Source organism: Chaetodon trifascialis, chromosome 4, assembly GCF_039877785.1.
Source record: "Chaetodon trifascialis isolate fChaTrf1 chromosome 4, fChaTrf1.hap1, whole genome shotgun sequence".
In the NCBI taxonomy this organism is placed as follows: Eukaryota; Metazoa; Chordata; class Actinopteri; order Chaetodontiformes; family Chaetodontidae; genus Chaetodon; species Chaetodon trifascialis.
The window spans coordinates 25,342,351-25,358,136 of NC_092059.1; the positions used below are offsets into that span (position 1 = coordinate 25,342,351).

At 41.2% G+C, this 15,786-nt stretch overlaps 1 protein-coding gene across 1 annotated transcript; it reads left to right on the forward strand.

The window, feature by feature from the left end:
- The first annotated feature begins 1,471 nt into the window (after positions 1-1,471).
- Positions 1,472-8,876, forward strand: LOC139330707 (chymotrypsin-like elastase family member 3B). The gene is made up of 8 exons (XM_070961775.1): positions 1,472-1,511; positions 2,018-2,106; positions 2,630-2,727; positions 2,804-2,929; positions 3,852-3,988; positions 5,034-5,176; positions 5,272-5,424; positions 8,859-8,876. Exons 1-8 carry the CDS (start codon positions 1,472-1,474, stop codon positions 8,874-8,876), a joined length of 804 nt encoding a protein of 267 aa, XP_070817876.1.
- Positions 8,877-15,786: the final 6,910 nt, after the last annotated feature.

Sequence of the window (15,786 nt, forward strand, 5' to 3'; positions counted from 1 at the left end):
GTCAGCGGGCGAGAGGCGGGGTACACCCTGGACCGGTCGCCAGTCGATCGCAGGACATTTAACCAGACAACGAAAAAGACTGCAAACATTGATGATCAGACATTCCAAATGCTGTAAGTAGCCACAGCACAACTGTTGTAATCACTCACTTTAACATTCAGACATTAGTCTACACAGGAGAGTTAGTAAAAATGGGAGTTGATTATGTCTGATTAACTTCAACTATCTGTGCTGGATGAATCATCCGTAACAATAAGCGGTCACCAATAAGCACCTCAGCTTATTATCAGAGAAAATGAAACCAGTTACATGACGCATGAGTCCATACCCACATGTGTTTTGAAGCAGCAGCTGGAGTCCAGCAGGGACCTGGTTTTCAACAGACAGCTGAGACCAGAGTTCAGTCATGGTATCAAATGATGTGAAAGGCAGTGTCCTATAGTCTGCTATGCATTACTGACAAACTGACTTTCAGCTCACACCAAAGACTGCTGAGAGTTTAAGGAAGTTGCCTTGCTGTGGAAAGATGATTGAAATACACTGGAGAGGAACTGAAAGTTTTTGTGAAGGTTTCTAGGCTCTGGACAACATTAACATGAATTAAATGAAAACCTTAAATGCTTAACAGTCAAATCAATTCATTAATTTGCATCCATTCATTTTTATTTAGCCTTGACTACATCACCGTTAAAGGCGTTGAAGGTTAACTATGATGTAATGAAAACTAATTCTGTGTTATTGTGATTAAAAGTTCCTATTTATTTATATATTCACTTGTTTTTCATTAAATTCAAAGAGCTTTACTGATAAAAAGTATGCACAGCAGAGCACACTCACAAACACATACACATAAAAATACAGTATACATATACACACATATCCCAATTTAAAAAAGGTATACACTGCATATGCACAAAGCGTATAGTAACACCCTAAAGAGCTCCAGTGAGTGCTGAGCACATCAGTGATATTAGGTTCTATGATATTTTGTGGTAGATAGTGTATATTTGACTAATTAATTCAAGCTAAGGAAATGTGTATTTAATTCCATATCAAATATTTTTTCAAGATTTTTTCAGCCAAAAAACAAACAAACAAAAAGAAGTAATTACTTTGGGTCAGTTCTGTATTCTGGATACTTTTTCTCAGCCTTTCTTCAGGTCCAGCCAAAAAAGCGCCATTAAATTATACTACTATGTTTATTGATCACTGTAGGAGTGTTATTTCACACTCCCATTCCCTTGAAGTATATCAATGTGTAAATAACCACCAGAAGTCTTGGAATCAGTTATTTTGTTATATTTCTTTGTTCTGGCTCTGGAGGGGTTGTGTAAGGACAAGTGAAACACATGCAGCAGGTAGCAGAGTTTCCCAGGTCAAAGACTGGACTGTGTGTTTATCTCTGATTACCGTTCAGTTTTGAGAGTATAAAAACCGTAAAACACACTCAGACACTCTACTCTCAGGAACCATGATGAAAGTTGCCTTTGTCCTGCTGTTTGCTGCCTACGGTGAGTCTCATCCACATGATTTAACGCGGGTCATCTCTACCTCCAAGTTAGACTTGTGACACGAACAGCACTCCGGCCTGTGTGTGCCACTGCACTGGATTTAAGATTTACAGACTAATACACAGTTTTATCATGGCCTCACTCTCCTGATAAGTCGGTCAACCTTATCTCCAGGAGGAATTACAAAATGGGACAGCAAATAGATGACAGGAAGCACACTTTTAGTCATAGGATATAGTCCAAGTGACTTTAAAATGATGATATCCACAGTCATTGAGTGTGACCCCAGCCCTCCTTATGCTACTCTGGGTTTTTGGCTCCCTGTTGTGGCAAAACCTGAATGTCATTTTGGAACTTGAATGCAGCAGCAAGTTGAATCTTTAAAAGTGTTTTGTGCCAAGAATCCAGTATCCATGAACTGCAACAGACTGCCAAAGTGTTATAGCTTTCAGTATCAGTGCTGAGCTCAGTCAGCTTTTGTAACTTCAGTTGTTTCTGTGGCCCAGCCTACGGGTGTGGCACACCCTCCTATCAGCCCTTGATGAGCCGTGTGGTGAACGGGGAAGATGCTCGACCCAACAGCTGGCCCTGGCAGGTGAGTTGATAATAATCAGGCAATATGACAGATGAGGTGATAAAGATTTGCCATCTACTTCACATTTCTCTTTAATCATATCTCTTAAAGTAGGCCTCTGTTTGAATATTTCTGATTGTTTCAGATGATTGTAGTCAGTAATGTAGATAAATGGGCAGGTCTGCTGTTTATTATTTTCAGCAACACCCTGTTAAAGTTACAATGAAATAACAGGATTGAAATGATATTGAAAGTAACAAACATTAAACAAAGCACAGTATGTGATTAAGAAGACTATCAGAATTAGTCACTGATAAGCAATTTCCGACAAAAAAATGGATTTCCACCATTCTATCTCACCACTACAACCAAAACTATATGTATGCCTTAATAGAAGATACATTATGTACTGTGCATCCAGCAATATCTGTCACAGCTAATGTTAAATCACTTGATTAAAACAAATTACTGATGACAGGAATGCACAAAAAACAGCATAGCAGAATTTTGAAAATGTTTTGTGCATCCCTCGTGTGTTTCACAGATTTCTCTGCAGTATCTCTCCAGCTCTGGGTACCGTCACACCTGTGGAGGCACTTTGCTCAGTCCTCACTGGGTCATGACTGCTGGCCACTGCATCGGGTAGGTCACAGTTTACTGTCATTCTCATCTCAGATGAAGGTTTAATCTAAAGTGTGTGTATGTATGTTTGCATCAGACCTCGTACCTACCGTGTGGTGCTGGCCAAACATGACCTCACCAAAGAGGAGGGCTATGAACAGTTAAGAAGTGTGGAGAAGATTGTGGTTCATCCCAAGTGGGACGGAAACTGCCTGTCTTGTGGGTAAGAGCATGTAACTCCTCCATACAGCTGTTTTTAGCTTATGTGTCATATTAAGAAAAAAGGTGTGCGGGAAAACAGGACAGGGACATTTCACAAACGACCAATTGATGTTTTTGGTCACAGTTATGCAGATGAGACAGATGTTTGTCTCTTTACAACCAATGAAGACAATTTTTTCCACTTCCTATCATTTCTTTCGGAAATAAAGTACTTAGTGTTCCAAAATGTTCTCCAGCTACATTACAACAAATCTGAAATCATTCTTTTTGGTCATCCAATGTCCATCTCAGTTTTATAAAAACACTGGTTCCCTGGCAACAAAGTTCCAACCTGCAGACAGAAACCAGGGTGGAATAATAGAAAGTGACTTTTCATTGAAAAAAGAAGGTCCAAAAGTTGTTAAATCATGTTCTTATCAACTGAGGAGCATCTCAAAAATCATCTTTTGTATCCATCAAAAAAAAACAAAAAACATAAAATGCAGCTTCTCAGCTTTTAATAGATAACAGAAGACAAGATCAAGCTTGCTTTAACCTCTTCACTGGTTACCAGTCAGTCTCATTCTAATATTTTACTGATTACCTTTAAAGTAATGGTTTAGCTCCCAGTTATATAACTGAATTACTGCTCACCTGTGAGCCATGAGCCTCAGATCCTCAGACAGGACTCTGCTGGCTGTTCAGAAGTCCAGGTTCAGGACTAAAGGTGACCTGGTTTGTGCAGTCAGGGCTCCTCAGCTCTGGAACTTCCTGCCTGAAGATCTGAGGCTGCAGAATAAGTAACATCTATTATTACAAATGCTTTTAATTCATGCTAGCAAACTGTTTGATGCCCAACATGTCTCCTCTTTATGATTATTATTACTAAGTACGTCTTTTCCATGAGCCGTTTCTCTGTGTTTTAACACCATCTTGTTGCTCAGTAATGACATTGCAATGATCAAACTGGCCTCACCTGCCGATCTGAACGACAAGGTGCAGCCCTCCTGTGTGCCAAAGAGCGGAGAGATTGCTCCTCACAACGACCCCTGCTATATCACTGGCTGGGGAAGGCTCTACAGTAAGTGTCTGAATGGGATGCGATGTTAGATTGGTGCTGGCTGCTGGTTTGGTGATGAGAGGAAACTTGGGAAGGTAGAGACTCAGGGTATGGCAGCTATCTCTTCTGACATCCTTGGGTTCTATGTAAGCCCCAAAGGAACTTCGAGATGAGAGCTGCGCATGGGTGTTTCTGATGTCTCTCAGATTGTTACGGATATACGCAAGGTATGAAGGTGAAGACCAATGGCCGAGAATTTTGCGATGTCGTTGGGAATTCCCTACTGGGAAGCGGAAGAGGCGGCACCAATGCAAAATGAGTTACCTAGTCAGGTTAGGGTTGAATTCCGGCTCTGAATAAGATTCAGTGGAAGTGATGGTAAATCAGAAGCATGTGGCCACGTGGCCCATTTCTGAGATAAACTAAGGATCTTAGGGTGAAGCTTGATTGGCTTTTCTTAAGCCTCCATAGTTGTGGAGGGGTTCGTATGGACTCCACTTCATTAATTTAAGTGGAAGAAGTGACTGGGTTGAGGCAGACCAGACTTGGTCTACCTGCGTTTGAGAAGGAAGATGACAAAGTCGGACAGGGGATGGAAATGTCGGAGATGGCTGCGTGCCGGGACGGTTGGTAGTCTAGATTAGTGGCAATGAATCCAGAACAGTGTATGAAGCTGAAGAAAGCAGGTAAGAATATGGTTTTTGGTCCCCTGTCTAAGAATGAAGACAGATGTTAGGACTGCAAAGTTTTCTTAAAGTTATATTTCTTTTTTGAATATATTGATTGTGCTCTGGAGATGTTATATTGAAGTGTGTCATATGCTTTTTTTTTCTTTTGCAGAGAGTTAGATGAAATATGAATAAATATAACTTTACAATAATAACAACAATAAAACTGATACCCTGGTGTCTCATTAGTACAATGTTACTTTAACTGCAGAGCTATGGAGAAGTCAAAAGCTCTAAAAGGAACATGTTTTATTAACTAACATGGTGGTGCACACAGTGACCTTCCAGCCACCAAATGATGGTATTTCATGTTGATAACTTTCATTCCCTTCTTGCAGCGAATGGTCCTGCTGCCTCTAAGCTCCAGCAGGCCCTTCTCCCTGTGGTCGGCCACGACACCTGCACCCGTGAAGACTGGTGGGGCAGCAGTGTGAAGACCACAATGGTCTGTGCTGGTGGTGACATTCGCTCTGGCTGCAATGTATGCACCGCTCCCCTCATCTGTTCATGACATGATCTGCAGGTTCACCCTGTATCCATCTGTTGCCTTCACCTGTCTTCTGTCTATGTCTGCAGGGAGATTCAGGAGGCCCTCTGAACTGCAAGGGTGCTGATGGCAAATGGTACGTGCAGGGGATTACCAGCTTTGGCTCTGGCCTAGGATGCAATACCATCAAGAAGCCCACGGTGTTCACTCGCACCTCTTCCTTCACCGACTGGATTGCTGATGTGAGTTTCTATGAGTGAAAAAACACAGCTGCATGTGACAAACAGATCAGATCATCCATTAATCATCCATATTTTGATCTCATTATACATTATGAATGTATTAGATTGTTGTTATTTTGTTGTTGTTGTCATTTTGTTGTTGTTATATCAATCATGTTGCTGTTAAGTGTTTTTCTTACAGTGTAAATTGTTACTTGTCTGTAGCTTAAGCCCATCTTAAAGCAGGGCATCATCTGCCACTGAGGACACTGTTGTCTTTTTTTTCTGGAAATTTTACTCTAAAAACAGTTAGAGTGAAAAAAAAAAGTATAGTGCAGGCCCATTCCAGACATTTAGGTTTAAAGAAACGTAATTTGAATATTTACAAGACTTGTATTTTTGGTGTGTGCTCAAACTTTCTGAAGGCTGGTCCTTGTGTTTGTTAAGATTGATAAATCAATAAATAAAGACCCAAGAGGCAGATAAATAGCAAGAGAACCAAGGCAGCCATTTAACAAATGGTTTATTTGACAATAACAAAATCAACCAAAACACTACAACAATCCAATAAGCAACCAACACAAAATAAGCCCAAGAAAACATAAACATTCACTACAACATGGCGAACGGGTAGGAAGAAAAACACACAACTAACAACAAAAACCAAACCCAGGACGTTATACTATGGAAAACAAAACAAAGACAAGACTCGTACGCAGGCCACTATGGAAATGAGGCTGGGCAACAGGGAAGCTATGGTAACGGGACAAATGGCTGGAAAGTCTCGGCAAGTTGCTCTGACAATCTGGCAGCGTGTCGACACGCTGCTTAAAACATGAGACAATCAGTGGCCTCAGGTGTGCCGCCTGCTTGTCACACCAGGCCACACCTCCACTGCAGACAGGGAAAATAGCGTTAACAAAAATACAAACAGCCAACAAAACCAAATCATCATAACACAGACTCTAACAGTACCACCCCTTAAGGGACGACTCTGGCGACACAACCGTCAACATATCTTAGCTGGGACACATGAAACGTAGGGTGAATTTTCATGGTAACCGGGAGCTTCAACCTAACAGCAGAGGGGGAAATGACACAGTATATGGGGAATGGCCCAATGTAATGGGGAACTAACTTACGGGACTTAACCCAGAGAGAGATGTTTTTAGAGGAAAGCCAAACCTGTTGCCCAGCCTGGTAATCGGGCGCTGGGGTGCACCATCTGTCCGCCACTCTCTTGTTGCCGTCAGTGGTGCGCAGCAGGGTTGCATGTGTGTCCCTCCATACCTTGCGGCAATGCCGCATGTGCTCCTGGACTGATGGCACAGCTATCCCCCCTCCTGATCGGGAAACAGCCGCGACTGGAAACCCAGCAATGCCGCGAAGGGAGAGCAGTTGGTCGCCGAGGTGGTCAGGGCATTGTGTGCATATTCCATTCACAGGAGGTGCTCTGCCCAGTCTGAGGGGTTTTGTGCAGCCACACACTAAAGCATGGCTTCCAGGTCCTGGTTGGCCTGCTCCGTCCGTCCGCCCATTCATCTGTGGGTGGTAGCCTGAGGAGAGACTGGTAGAGGCACTGAGAGCAGCACAAAAACTTCTCCACACCTGAGAGATAAACTGTGGGCCTCTGTCAGACTGGCCAGCAGTTTCTTTAGTCAACGGTAACCCAGTTAACGCTTTAGAGAACTGGTCCACGATGGTAAGAATAGTGTTGTTACCTTTAGACCGTGGCAAACGCTGGTTGGACGAGAATAGTGTTGTTACCTTTAGACCGTGGCAAACGCTGGTTGGACGAGAATAGCTGCAGCAGTGAACAGAGTCTTGACATATTTGAACGCCTGCTCTGCCTCCTCAAACCAGGTGAACCTCAGATTGGTGGAGGTGGGGCAGGTGAGTGGCACCACCATGCATCTAAAGTCCTTTATGAACCGACGATAGAAATTAGCAAACCCAAGAAACCGCTGAAGCTGCTTGTGGCTGATAGGAGTGGGCCACTCGGCCACCGCCTGCACCTTCAGTGGGTCGGCCCTGATCCACCTGCTCTCAATGATGTAGCCGAGGAAGGGAACAGATGACTGGTGGAATGCACACTTCTCCGCCTTAACAAACAGTCTGTTCTTGAGGAGTCTCTGAAGCACCAAGCGCACATGTTGGACATGTTTGTCCAAATTGTGTGAGTAAATCAAAATATCATCCAAATAAATAACACAAAACGGTTGAGACAGTCCCTCAATACGTCGTTTACCAGGGCCTGGAAAACAGCAGGGGTGTTGGTGAGCCCGAAAGGCATCACCAAATATTCAAAGTGCCCTAACAGCATATTGAAGGCTGTCTTCCATTCATCCCCTTGTCTAATACGAACCAGGTGGTAGGCGTTTCTCAGGTCTAGCTTAAAAAAAAAAAACGCTGACCCCTGGAGGGGCTCAAACGTGGCCAAGAGCAGTGGTAGTGGGTACTTATTTTTGACAGTTATGGTATTCAACCCCCAGAAATCGATACATGGGCTCAGCAATTTGTTCTTCTTCTGCACAAAGAAAAATCCCACCCTGAGTGGAGAGGAGGAGGGTCAGATGATGCCTGCAGCCAGAGACTCACCTATGTACTTCTCTATAGCTTCCCGCTCAGGTTTCAACAGGCTGTATAAGCGACTGGAGGGTAATGGGGCCCCCGGCAGGACGTCTATGGGGTAGTCATAAGACCTGTGGGGAGGCAAAAACAGGACCCTACTCTTACTAAAAACCTTGGCTAGGTCGTGATAGACCTTAGGTACCCCAGAGAGGTCCAGGGGGCTGGCCGCCCCCGGAGTCTCAGCTCCAGCCATGGGAGGAATGGCCAAGCGCAGACAGGTGGCGAGACAAACAGCGCTCCAGCTATGAATCTTCCTGGCCAACGAATCTATGTGAGGGTTATGGGCTTTGAGCCAGGGCTGACTTAATACCACACGAGCTGATGGAGATGACAGGACTTTAAATCGCAGTTGCTTGTGATGATTACCAGACAAGACTAATTGAAGGGGTGCAGTATGGTGGGTGATGGTGGTGAGAAGCTCTAACAATCTGGCAGCATGTCGACTCCGGCACACTGCTTAAAACATGAGAGTGGAGATCGGCCTCAGGTGCGGAGTCTGCTTGTCACACCGCCAGGCCACGCCTCTACTGCAGACATGGAAAAAAAGGGTTAACAAAAATACAGCCAACAAAACCAAATCATCATAAAACAGACTCTAACAGTGTTTGGAGGGGACTAGTATACAGTATCTAATATCATGGCTGTGATCCTTCATCTGCCACAAAGAACATGCAAAGGTGCAACAGCAATGTCTTAGTAACATTAAATTAGTAACTATAGAGCACCTCAGAATGAAAGTGCAGTCTCTCATCATTTGACCTGTGAAGCTAATCTGTTTGTTTCCTAATTTTACCTGCCTTTTCCTGCCTTTTTTTATCGTTCAGACTATGCTGCAGTACTGAAGACCTGGAGCCTTTTACATTTCAATAAACTTCATTCACTTCATCACCTACAAAATGTTTCAGCTGTCTTTCAGTTTTATTTTTATAGTGCAGTGGTTCCCAAAGTGGGGTACGCCTATCCGCAGGGGTACAGGAAGTGAAGTACACAAAAAAAAAAGTCGGTGGGCTGCGGAACCGGGAGGGCCGGTATAGAGCTCACACTCAAAAAAATGATTCAAGCCCTTCTTAGATGTGACACATTTACATATCATTTATCATCGTTTATTTAAAAAATATCTATTTACTAAATACACATTTGTATTCAGTGAGTCTAACATAAAATGAATTCATAATTTATTTTTGTGATTCATGAACGCAAAATGAATGAGTTTTGCAGTGGGACATAATTTTGCGCATGCGCAAGACTATGGTTGTCGATCAAATTTGCACGGTGTGTTGAGTACTTCAAGCCCTTCCACACTCCACAGACTGCACTGGAGATTTGCAGGAAATTCCATACCGACTGCATGCAGAGGGAAGTCCATTGTTTGGTAAGTTGTCCATCTTTTGTTGTGGTTTACAGTGTAGTTCGCTGTGAAAAGTAAAATAAAAGAAAAATATGTGCATGAGCTGTGGAGGATTTTACAAGACGGAATTAGCGGGTTAGCTGGTGCTAACGTTAGCCAGGTAGTCTTTTTTCACCTCCGGTTAATAGTGTTTATGATTCAGTGTTATCACCTGAGAAGCTATGCAGGAGGACAGTAGTGGGAGTTCAACAGGACTGTATATGTTGCATATAGTGTTTGTTTCTGTTGATAATAGAGCCGCAGGCACTACACACACACTCACAGACAGTTTAGCCACTTTGTGGCTCTCTCCAAAGACATTAGCGAGACTCGAAAAACTAAATACATATTTAGCAATAAGAAGTTAATTTACTCATTTCGGACACTTGTTTTAATGTAATAAAACGATTATTATTTGTTATGTGCTCGATGACTGGAAAATTGTCTTGCTTGAAACCGGTCCGTGGTGTAAAAAAGGTTGCAGACTGCCGAGCTGTGACCAGTGACGAACATTTTAGTTAAGCTCAGTATGAGCAAATATACTTGTTAACTTCGCCTTTATGCTTTGTGTGTCTGAGTGACCGCTGTGAGAGTCTTCTCTTATTTATTTGACTGTAGGTTTATTTACTGTTAACTCGCACCATTGTGTATCCAGTTTGTGTGGATAAAATTGTTGCTGCATGAGGAGACGCAAAACAAATTAACATTAAAGGCAGGCCTACATTTTTATTTTGGTGCAAATTTGGTTTGATCCGTGTGCTCTCTCAAGGCTACTGCATTAGCTGTTGACATGGGATTGGTTGCGGGTGGCACGGTGGAACAGCAGGTAGTGTGCGTGCCTCACATCAAGAAGGTCACTGGTTCGATCCCCGGGTTGGGCCTTTCTGTGTGAAGTTTGCATGTTCTTCCCGTGCGTGGGTTCCTGTGTGTTGCCCTCTGATCGACTGGCCACCGGTCCAGGGTGTACCCCACCTCTCGCCTGCCGACAGCTGGGATAGCCTCCCCCCCCGCAAACCACTGCGGTCAAGCCATCGGACGTTCGATTTTCCGTGGTCAAACCATCAGACAGTAAAATTAACGTACCCGTGTATTCTTACCTTTACGGTAAATGCATACAAACGATCCCGAACGGGAGATCAGGCACCATTAGGACTTCCGCTTTTCAAAATAAGATGTTACCGATCCCGAACGAGCGAGCAGGCGCCATTAGGACTTCCGCTTTTCAAAATAAGGTGCTAGAAACAGTAAATGAAGATTTTGCGATATCCAAATGTTATGACATTACACGTGACTGACCCATAATTTCTGGCAATGCTTGATGTACTTGAGTAGAAGACATCTCTGACTACTCCCACACTGAGAATTATTCATTTTTACTGTATCATTATTGAGAAATTTCACATTAAAAGTCCTACATTTGGACTTTGAAACGGTCACATCTCTCAATTTTGTGATACTGTAAAAGCAAATTGCTCCACAATTTCTGGCAATGCTTGATGTACTTGAGTAGAAGACATTTCTGACTACTGACACACTGAGAATTATTAATTTTTACTGTATCATTATTAAGAAATTTCACATTAAAAGTCCTACATTTGGAATTTGAAACGGTCACATCTCTCACTTTTGTGATACTGTAAAAGCAAATTGTTCCATAATTTCTGCCAATGCTTGATGTATCTGAGTAGACAACATCTCTGACTATTCTCACACTGAGAAACATTAATTTTTACTGTATCATTATTAAGAAATTTCATATTAAAGGTGGGCTGCACGGTGGCGCAGCAGGTAGTGCGCGTGCCTCACAGCAAGAAGGTTGCCGGTTCGATCCCCGGGTCAGGCGGGGCCTTTCTGTGTGAAGTTTGCATGTTCTTCCCGTGCATGCGTGGGTTCTCTCCGGGTACTCCGGCTTCCTCCCACAGACCAAAAACATGCTCATTAGGTTAATTGATGTCTCTAAATTGTCCGTAGGTGTGAATGTGAGTGTGAATGTTTGTTTGTCCTTGCATGTGGCCCTGCAATCGGCTGGCGACCGGTTCAGGGTGTACCCTGCCTCTCGCCCATTGTAGCTGGGATAGGCTCCAGCCCCCCGCAACCCCGAAAGGGATAGGCGGTATAGATAATGGATGGATGGATATTAAAGGTCCCATTAATTACATAAATTTACATAATTTTCTGTTTTTTCATCGGCAAAATTACAGCAGCTGTTTTCAGCATTCTTTTGTTGTTGTTGTTATTATAGATAGTGTATTAGCCTATAAGGGCAATCATCACCTAAAATGTATGTTTGAAACATTTTTTTACCCTTTTTAATGCCACATAAATCACTAATTGATTTAAGACTTGCACATGATTGCTAAGAAAATATTTTACAAGGACTGTTAAATATATCAAACATCTGGTGTTTTTCTGTGTTAAGATTATGTGAGCTCAAAGTCACTACAAAATATTCTTAATAAAGTTTTCTGCAGCCAAATCTATTTAAAAAGGCAATCATCAAGAAAAATTCAGAAGTTAAACATGTTTCCTCGTGAAGAATCCCTCAAAATTTAACACATTTATCAAGACCAGTTAAAGAATAACAACTGAAAGAACTTTTATTTACATGATTGTTTAGAATGAGATACATCACTGAATAAATGCAGAATGATATTTGCTCATTCACACAGGCTACATTTCCACTCCGTAGTCTGCGCAGTTTGCAACATTGCAGAGTCCATCTGCAGGCAGTCGACATGAAACCACCTGGAACAGCTGTCACACTGTATCTGTCAAAGGGTAAATTTACTTTAAAAAAGTCAATTTTCTACATGATTTAGCCAAATATTTTGTTGTTGCTGTCAGGATCAGACATTCATTTCTCTGTCATTTCCCATTTTGACCGTTTTTCAATATGCAAGAAGATTTAGGTTAATATGAATCAGCCAGCTGCCAGAGGGCAAACACCAGGACATTAACAAGGTAAGGATATGGACATATGAGAGTGTTATGCTGTAGATGCTTAAAACAAGCATTTTCTTACACCGCCTGATGGACAATGACAGATAATCCTCAAGCCTGAAATCTATTTGTTAATATTGCTTCATTTAAAATACTTGCTTTTCTCCATTGTGCACTGTCAATTAAAGGTACAACATTCACAAATTATAATTTCACACAGCAATAACTTACCCAGTTAGTTACGGAAGGCCCTGGTCCAGCTGGCTTTGTGCATGCACACATGGCACAGTTGCTCTCTGTATCAAAGACTAACATACAAATTTAGAGACCAAGTACTACAATATGAGTATATTACTACGGAAAGTTCTTACGCTCCTGATGCTTTTAGAATTTGCAAAGCAAACTGTTTGCATTCATGTGCCATATTTTTCTTTGCTGTTGCAAATGCAAGTGTGGGGATATGTGGAAAAGCCTCCATAACTGCCTTTGCCATCTGAACAATGACACAACATGAGATATGACTTGGATAACTACCTGAGTCCGCCCACTCTGATGATTGTCAATGATGTAAAATAGAAACGTATTTTAAAAAATGAATTTATGATTCATCTTACCATGATGACAATCACCCCACAGCTGCTTCCATCCCTCTGAACAGGGTGGGGCATAACAGCTCCTCTCCATTTTATGTCCACCCAGTCTGTTTTGCTGTGGCAGGTCCTCCTCATCTTGAAGTACTCACTATGTATTATTAATAAATCAAATCTTTAATGTACTTTGTACACATGCAGCATGCAAACATTACAAGAAAAATGACATTAAGTGTATTTGTAGGTGACTTTGTGATTTTCTTGGCCACCGAAATTGTAGCTTGACTGGATTGTGTGTACAATGTTCTGGAACTATACTGAACATAGACCACATTTCACCATTGTTTGAAAGCTGTGCATCCTGATGTAGTTCTCCAATTAAATGTGTGTCATTGTCTATTCATAGGTGAACATGATGTCTTCATTTGTACTGTATTTCCCTTAAATTATTTCATGACCTTTTTGGGACATAGTTCTAAATGCTCCTATCGTGACTGACTGTGATGGAGCTTGCAAGTGTCACCCCTCAATGAGGCAAAAAAATCATGGACACATGCATGTTGACTTTAAAGTTTGCCAACATGGAGTAATACTTGAAGTCTATTTTGGATATGTTGTATATTTTATTTTGAAAAATACAACTAAGCTACTTCCAGGGAAGCACGTTTTCATGGAGTGCATCCATGAGCATGCAACCACAGTGCTCCAGCCAATGTCAATTACCTTGTTAGGCTGAACCAAGTTCTCACAGAGGAAAAATGGGAATGGGTATAGTTTCTATTAAGTATGGCCTCTGTTTTTTCTTTGCTTTATTCTATATTTATTTTCTCCTCTATTAGCTAGCAGTCTTGTGCAATGTGTATAAAGAAATATCAGTAATTTAAATTATGGATTGTGAATGTGAGGTAAATACATATATGAGGGAATGGAATGCATGTAACTGGACTGACTAGCTGACACTCGACAATTACCTGAATTTTTTGGCAGCTTGCTGTGACTCTGCCAGCTCTGCAGAGTTGTGTGCTGGATCAACCACATACACGCTGCTTGTTTTGGCATTCATGTACTGTAACCACCAGAGACACGTGAAATAGTAATAAAAAATTTCAGAACATTCTGAAAATAAAGAGAATAATGATACATGTAATATTCATTACTAACCAGAAATTTCCAGTGTACATCTGCAATGTTGAGAAAGGACACAGCAGCTTTGTAGTTGTCAAAATTGATCTGTAACACATGAAAAAAATAACAACTTAATACACAGATTTTTACATGTATTTATTTAAATGCCAATATTAAAAAAAAAAAACATATGTCAAAGGCAATGAAAGGAGCATCAGCACAATCAAATCTGTGCAAAAACATTTTTAATGTACAAGCTTTCTTCATACTCTACTCTTAAATACACCTGTCTTTAGCATTTTCTTGGGGGGAGGGGGTTCCATACTGTACTCATATTGTATATACTGTACACACAGAAACACAAATGTTTTATCAGGTATGAAAACATGAAAAAATTTATCTAAACATAAAGGTCTATACTTGAAAGATATTTTACCTTTGACAAACTTTGCCTCCTCACTGCTTCTCTGTCTCCGAAGAGGATCACACCAGCCGTGTAATGACTGAGGATGTACACTGTACATCTCCCCAAATTTAGATTATTGGCCGTGTCGTGAAGCAGGCACTCGATGATCTTCAAAGATTTGTGACAAAGACAGACATTATTTGAAATTATTTCCTGTTTTTCTTCTCTACTTTAGTTGTGTTTACATAGCACCATGCTGAATACCTGAATTGTTTGTTCTTGTATCATATTAAGAAATTCCTTTACGTTGAATTTGCTTCATAGTACAGGCTTCTTTTCCATTTTCCCTGTGACTTACCTCGCCTGTAAGCCACTCGTGGGGTCTAAGTGATCGTAGCTCTGTGTCCTTTTTCCCCCACAATGCAGTTAGCTGGGGATTATTGCAACACAATGTTATGCAGTTAGTTAAGTTAAACATGGAAAATTTCACTTTGAAATCACTTCAATTATGATTCTATCACCCCTTCCTATTTAAATATCTTCCTGTTTTACTTTTCATGTCATTTGCTCTTTCTTTCTTTCACTATTTTACTTTTACAATTTATTGCCTTAATTTAATACTTCTGCTTCTTCGTTCAATACTTTCTACTGTACATTTCTTTCCTTATTTCTCTCTATTCCATTTCGAATAATTGTGTATTTTGTCTAGTGTAAATCACACTTAACCATGTGAATGCTTGTTTCTTGATGGTATTCTTACTGTATTTGGGTACCTTGTCAAGCTGTGAGAACAACCTCCTTTATTTTACACCATCATTATTTTGCTGATAAATTTGTATTTGTACATAGAAACACTTAGCTGGTACTGAATCATCAACTAAACAAAACATATCTTATTTTGCAGAACAGAAATTGGAGAATAAATCAACTACTCTCTTTATAATACTAAAATGTACATAAGATCACCAGTGATGGAGCGCCCTCTGTTTGAGTGATGCTTACCCGTGTCTCCTCCTCATGAAGCTGTGTCATGTCAGATGTGGTTGCAGATGGACCCTGAGCAAGGGTCTTGAGTTTGGGATCCTACATTTAAAAATTATGTAAAAATGTGTTAGTGTAAGCTCTTCATGATATAATTTCAGAATGGCAACATTGCCAAATATGTATAAGCAACTGTATTTAATGGCAAATCACTGTCACACATTAGCATATACATTATCTGTTTAAATTACAAGTGCAAGCACAAAATGCTACATCAAGATGTTGATTTCCAGATATTTTACACTGGGGTGTATGTTTTGCTT

What these genes read in the sequence shown, in the direction of transcription:
- LOC139330707 (XM_070961775.1), top strand. Translation starts at nt 1,472, where the DNA reads ATGATGAAAGTTGCCTTTGTCCTGCTGTTTGCTGCCTACG. An exon ending in CCAACAGCTGGCCCTGGCAG is followed by an intron (nt 2,107 to 2,629) that starts GTGAGTTGATAA and finishes TGTGTTTCACAG; the next exon opens with ATTTCTCTGCAGTATCTCTC. An exon ending in TGGCTGGGGAAGGCTCTACA is followed by an intron (nt 3,989 to 5,033) that starts GTAAGTGTCTGA and finishes CCCTTCTTGCAG; the next exon opens with CGAATGGTCCTGCTGCCTCT.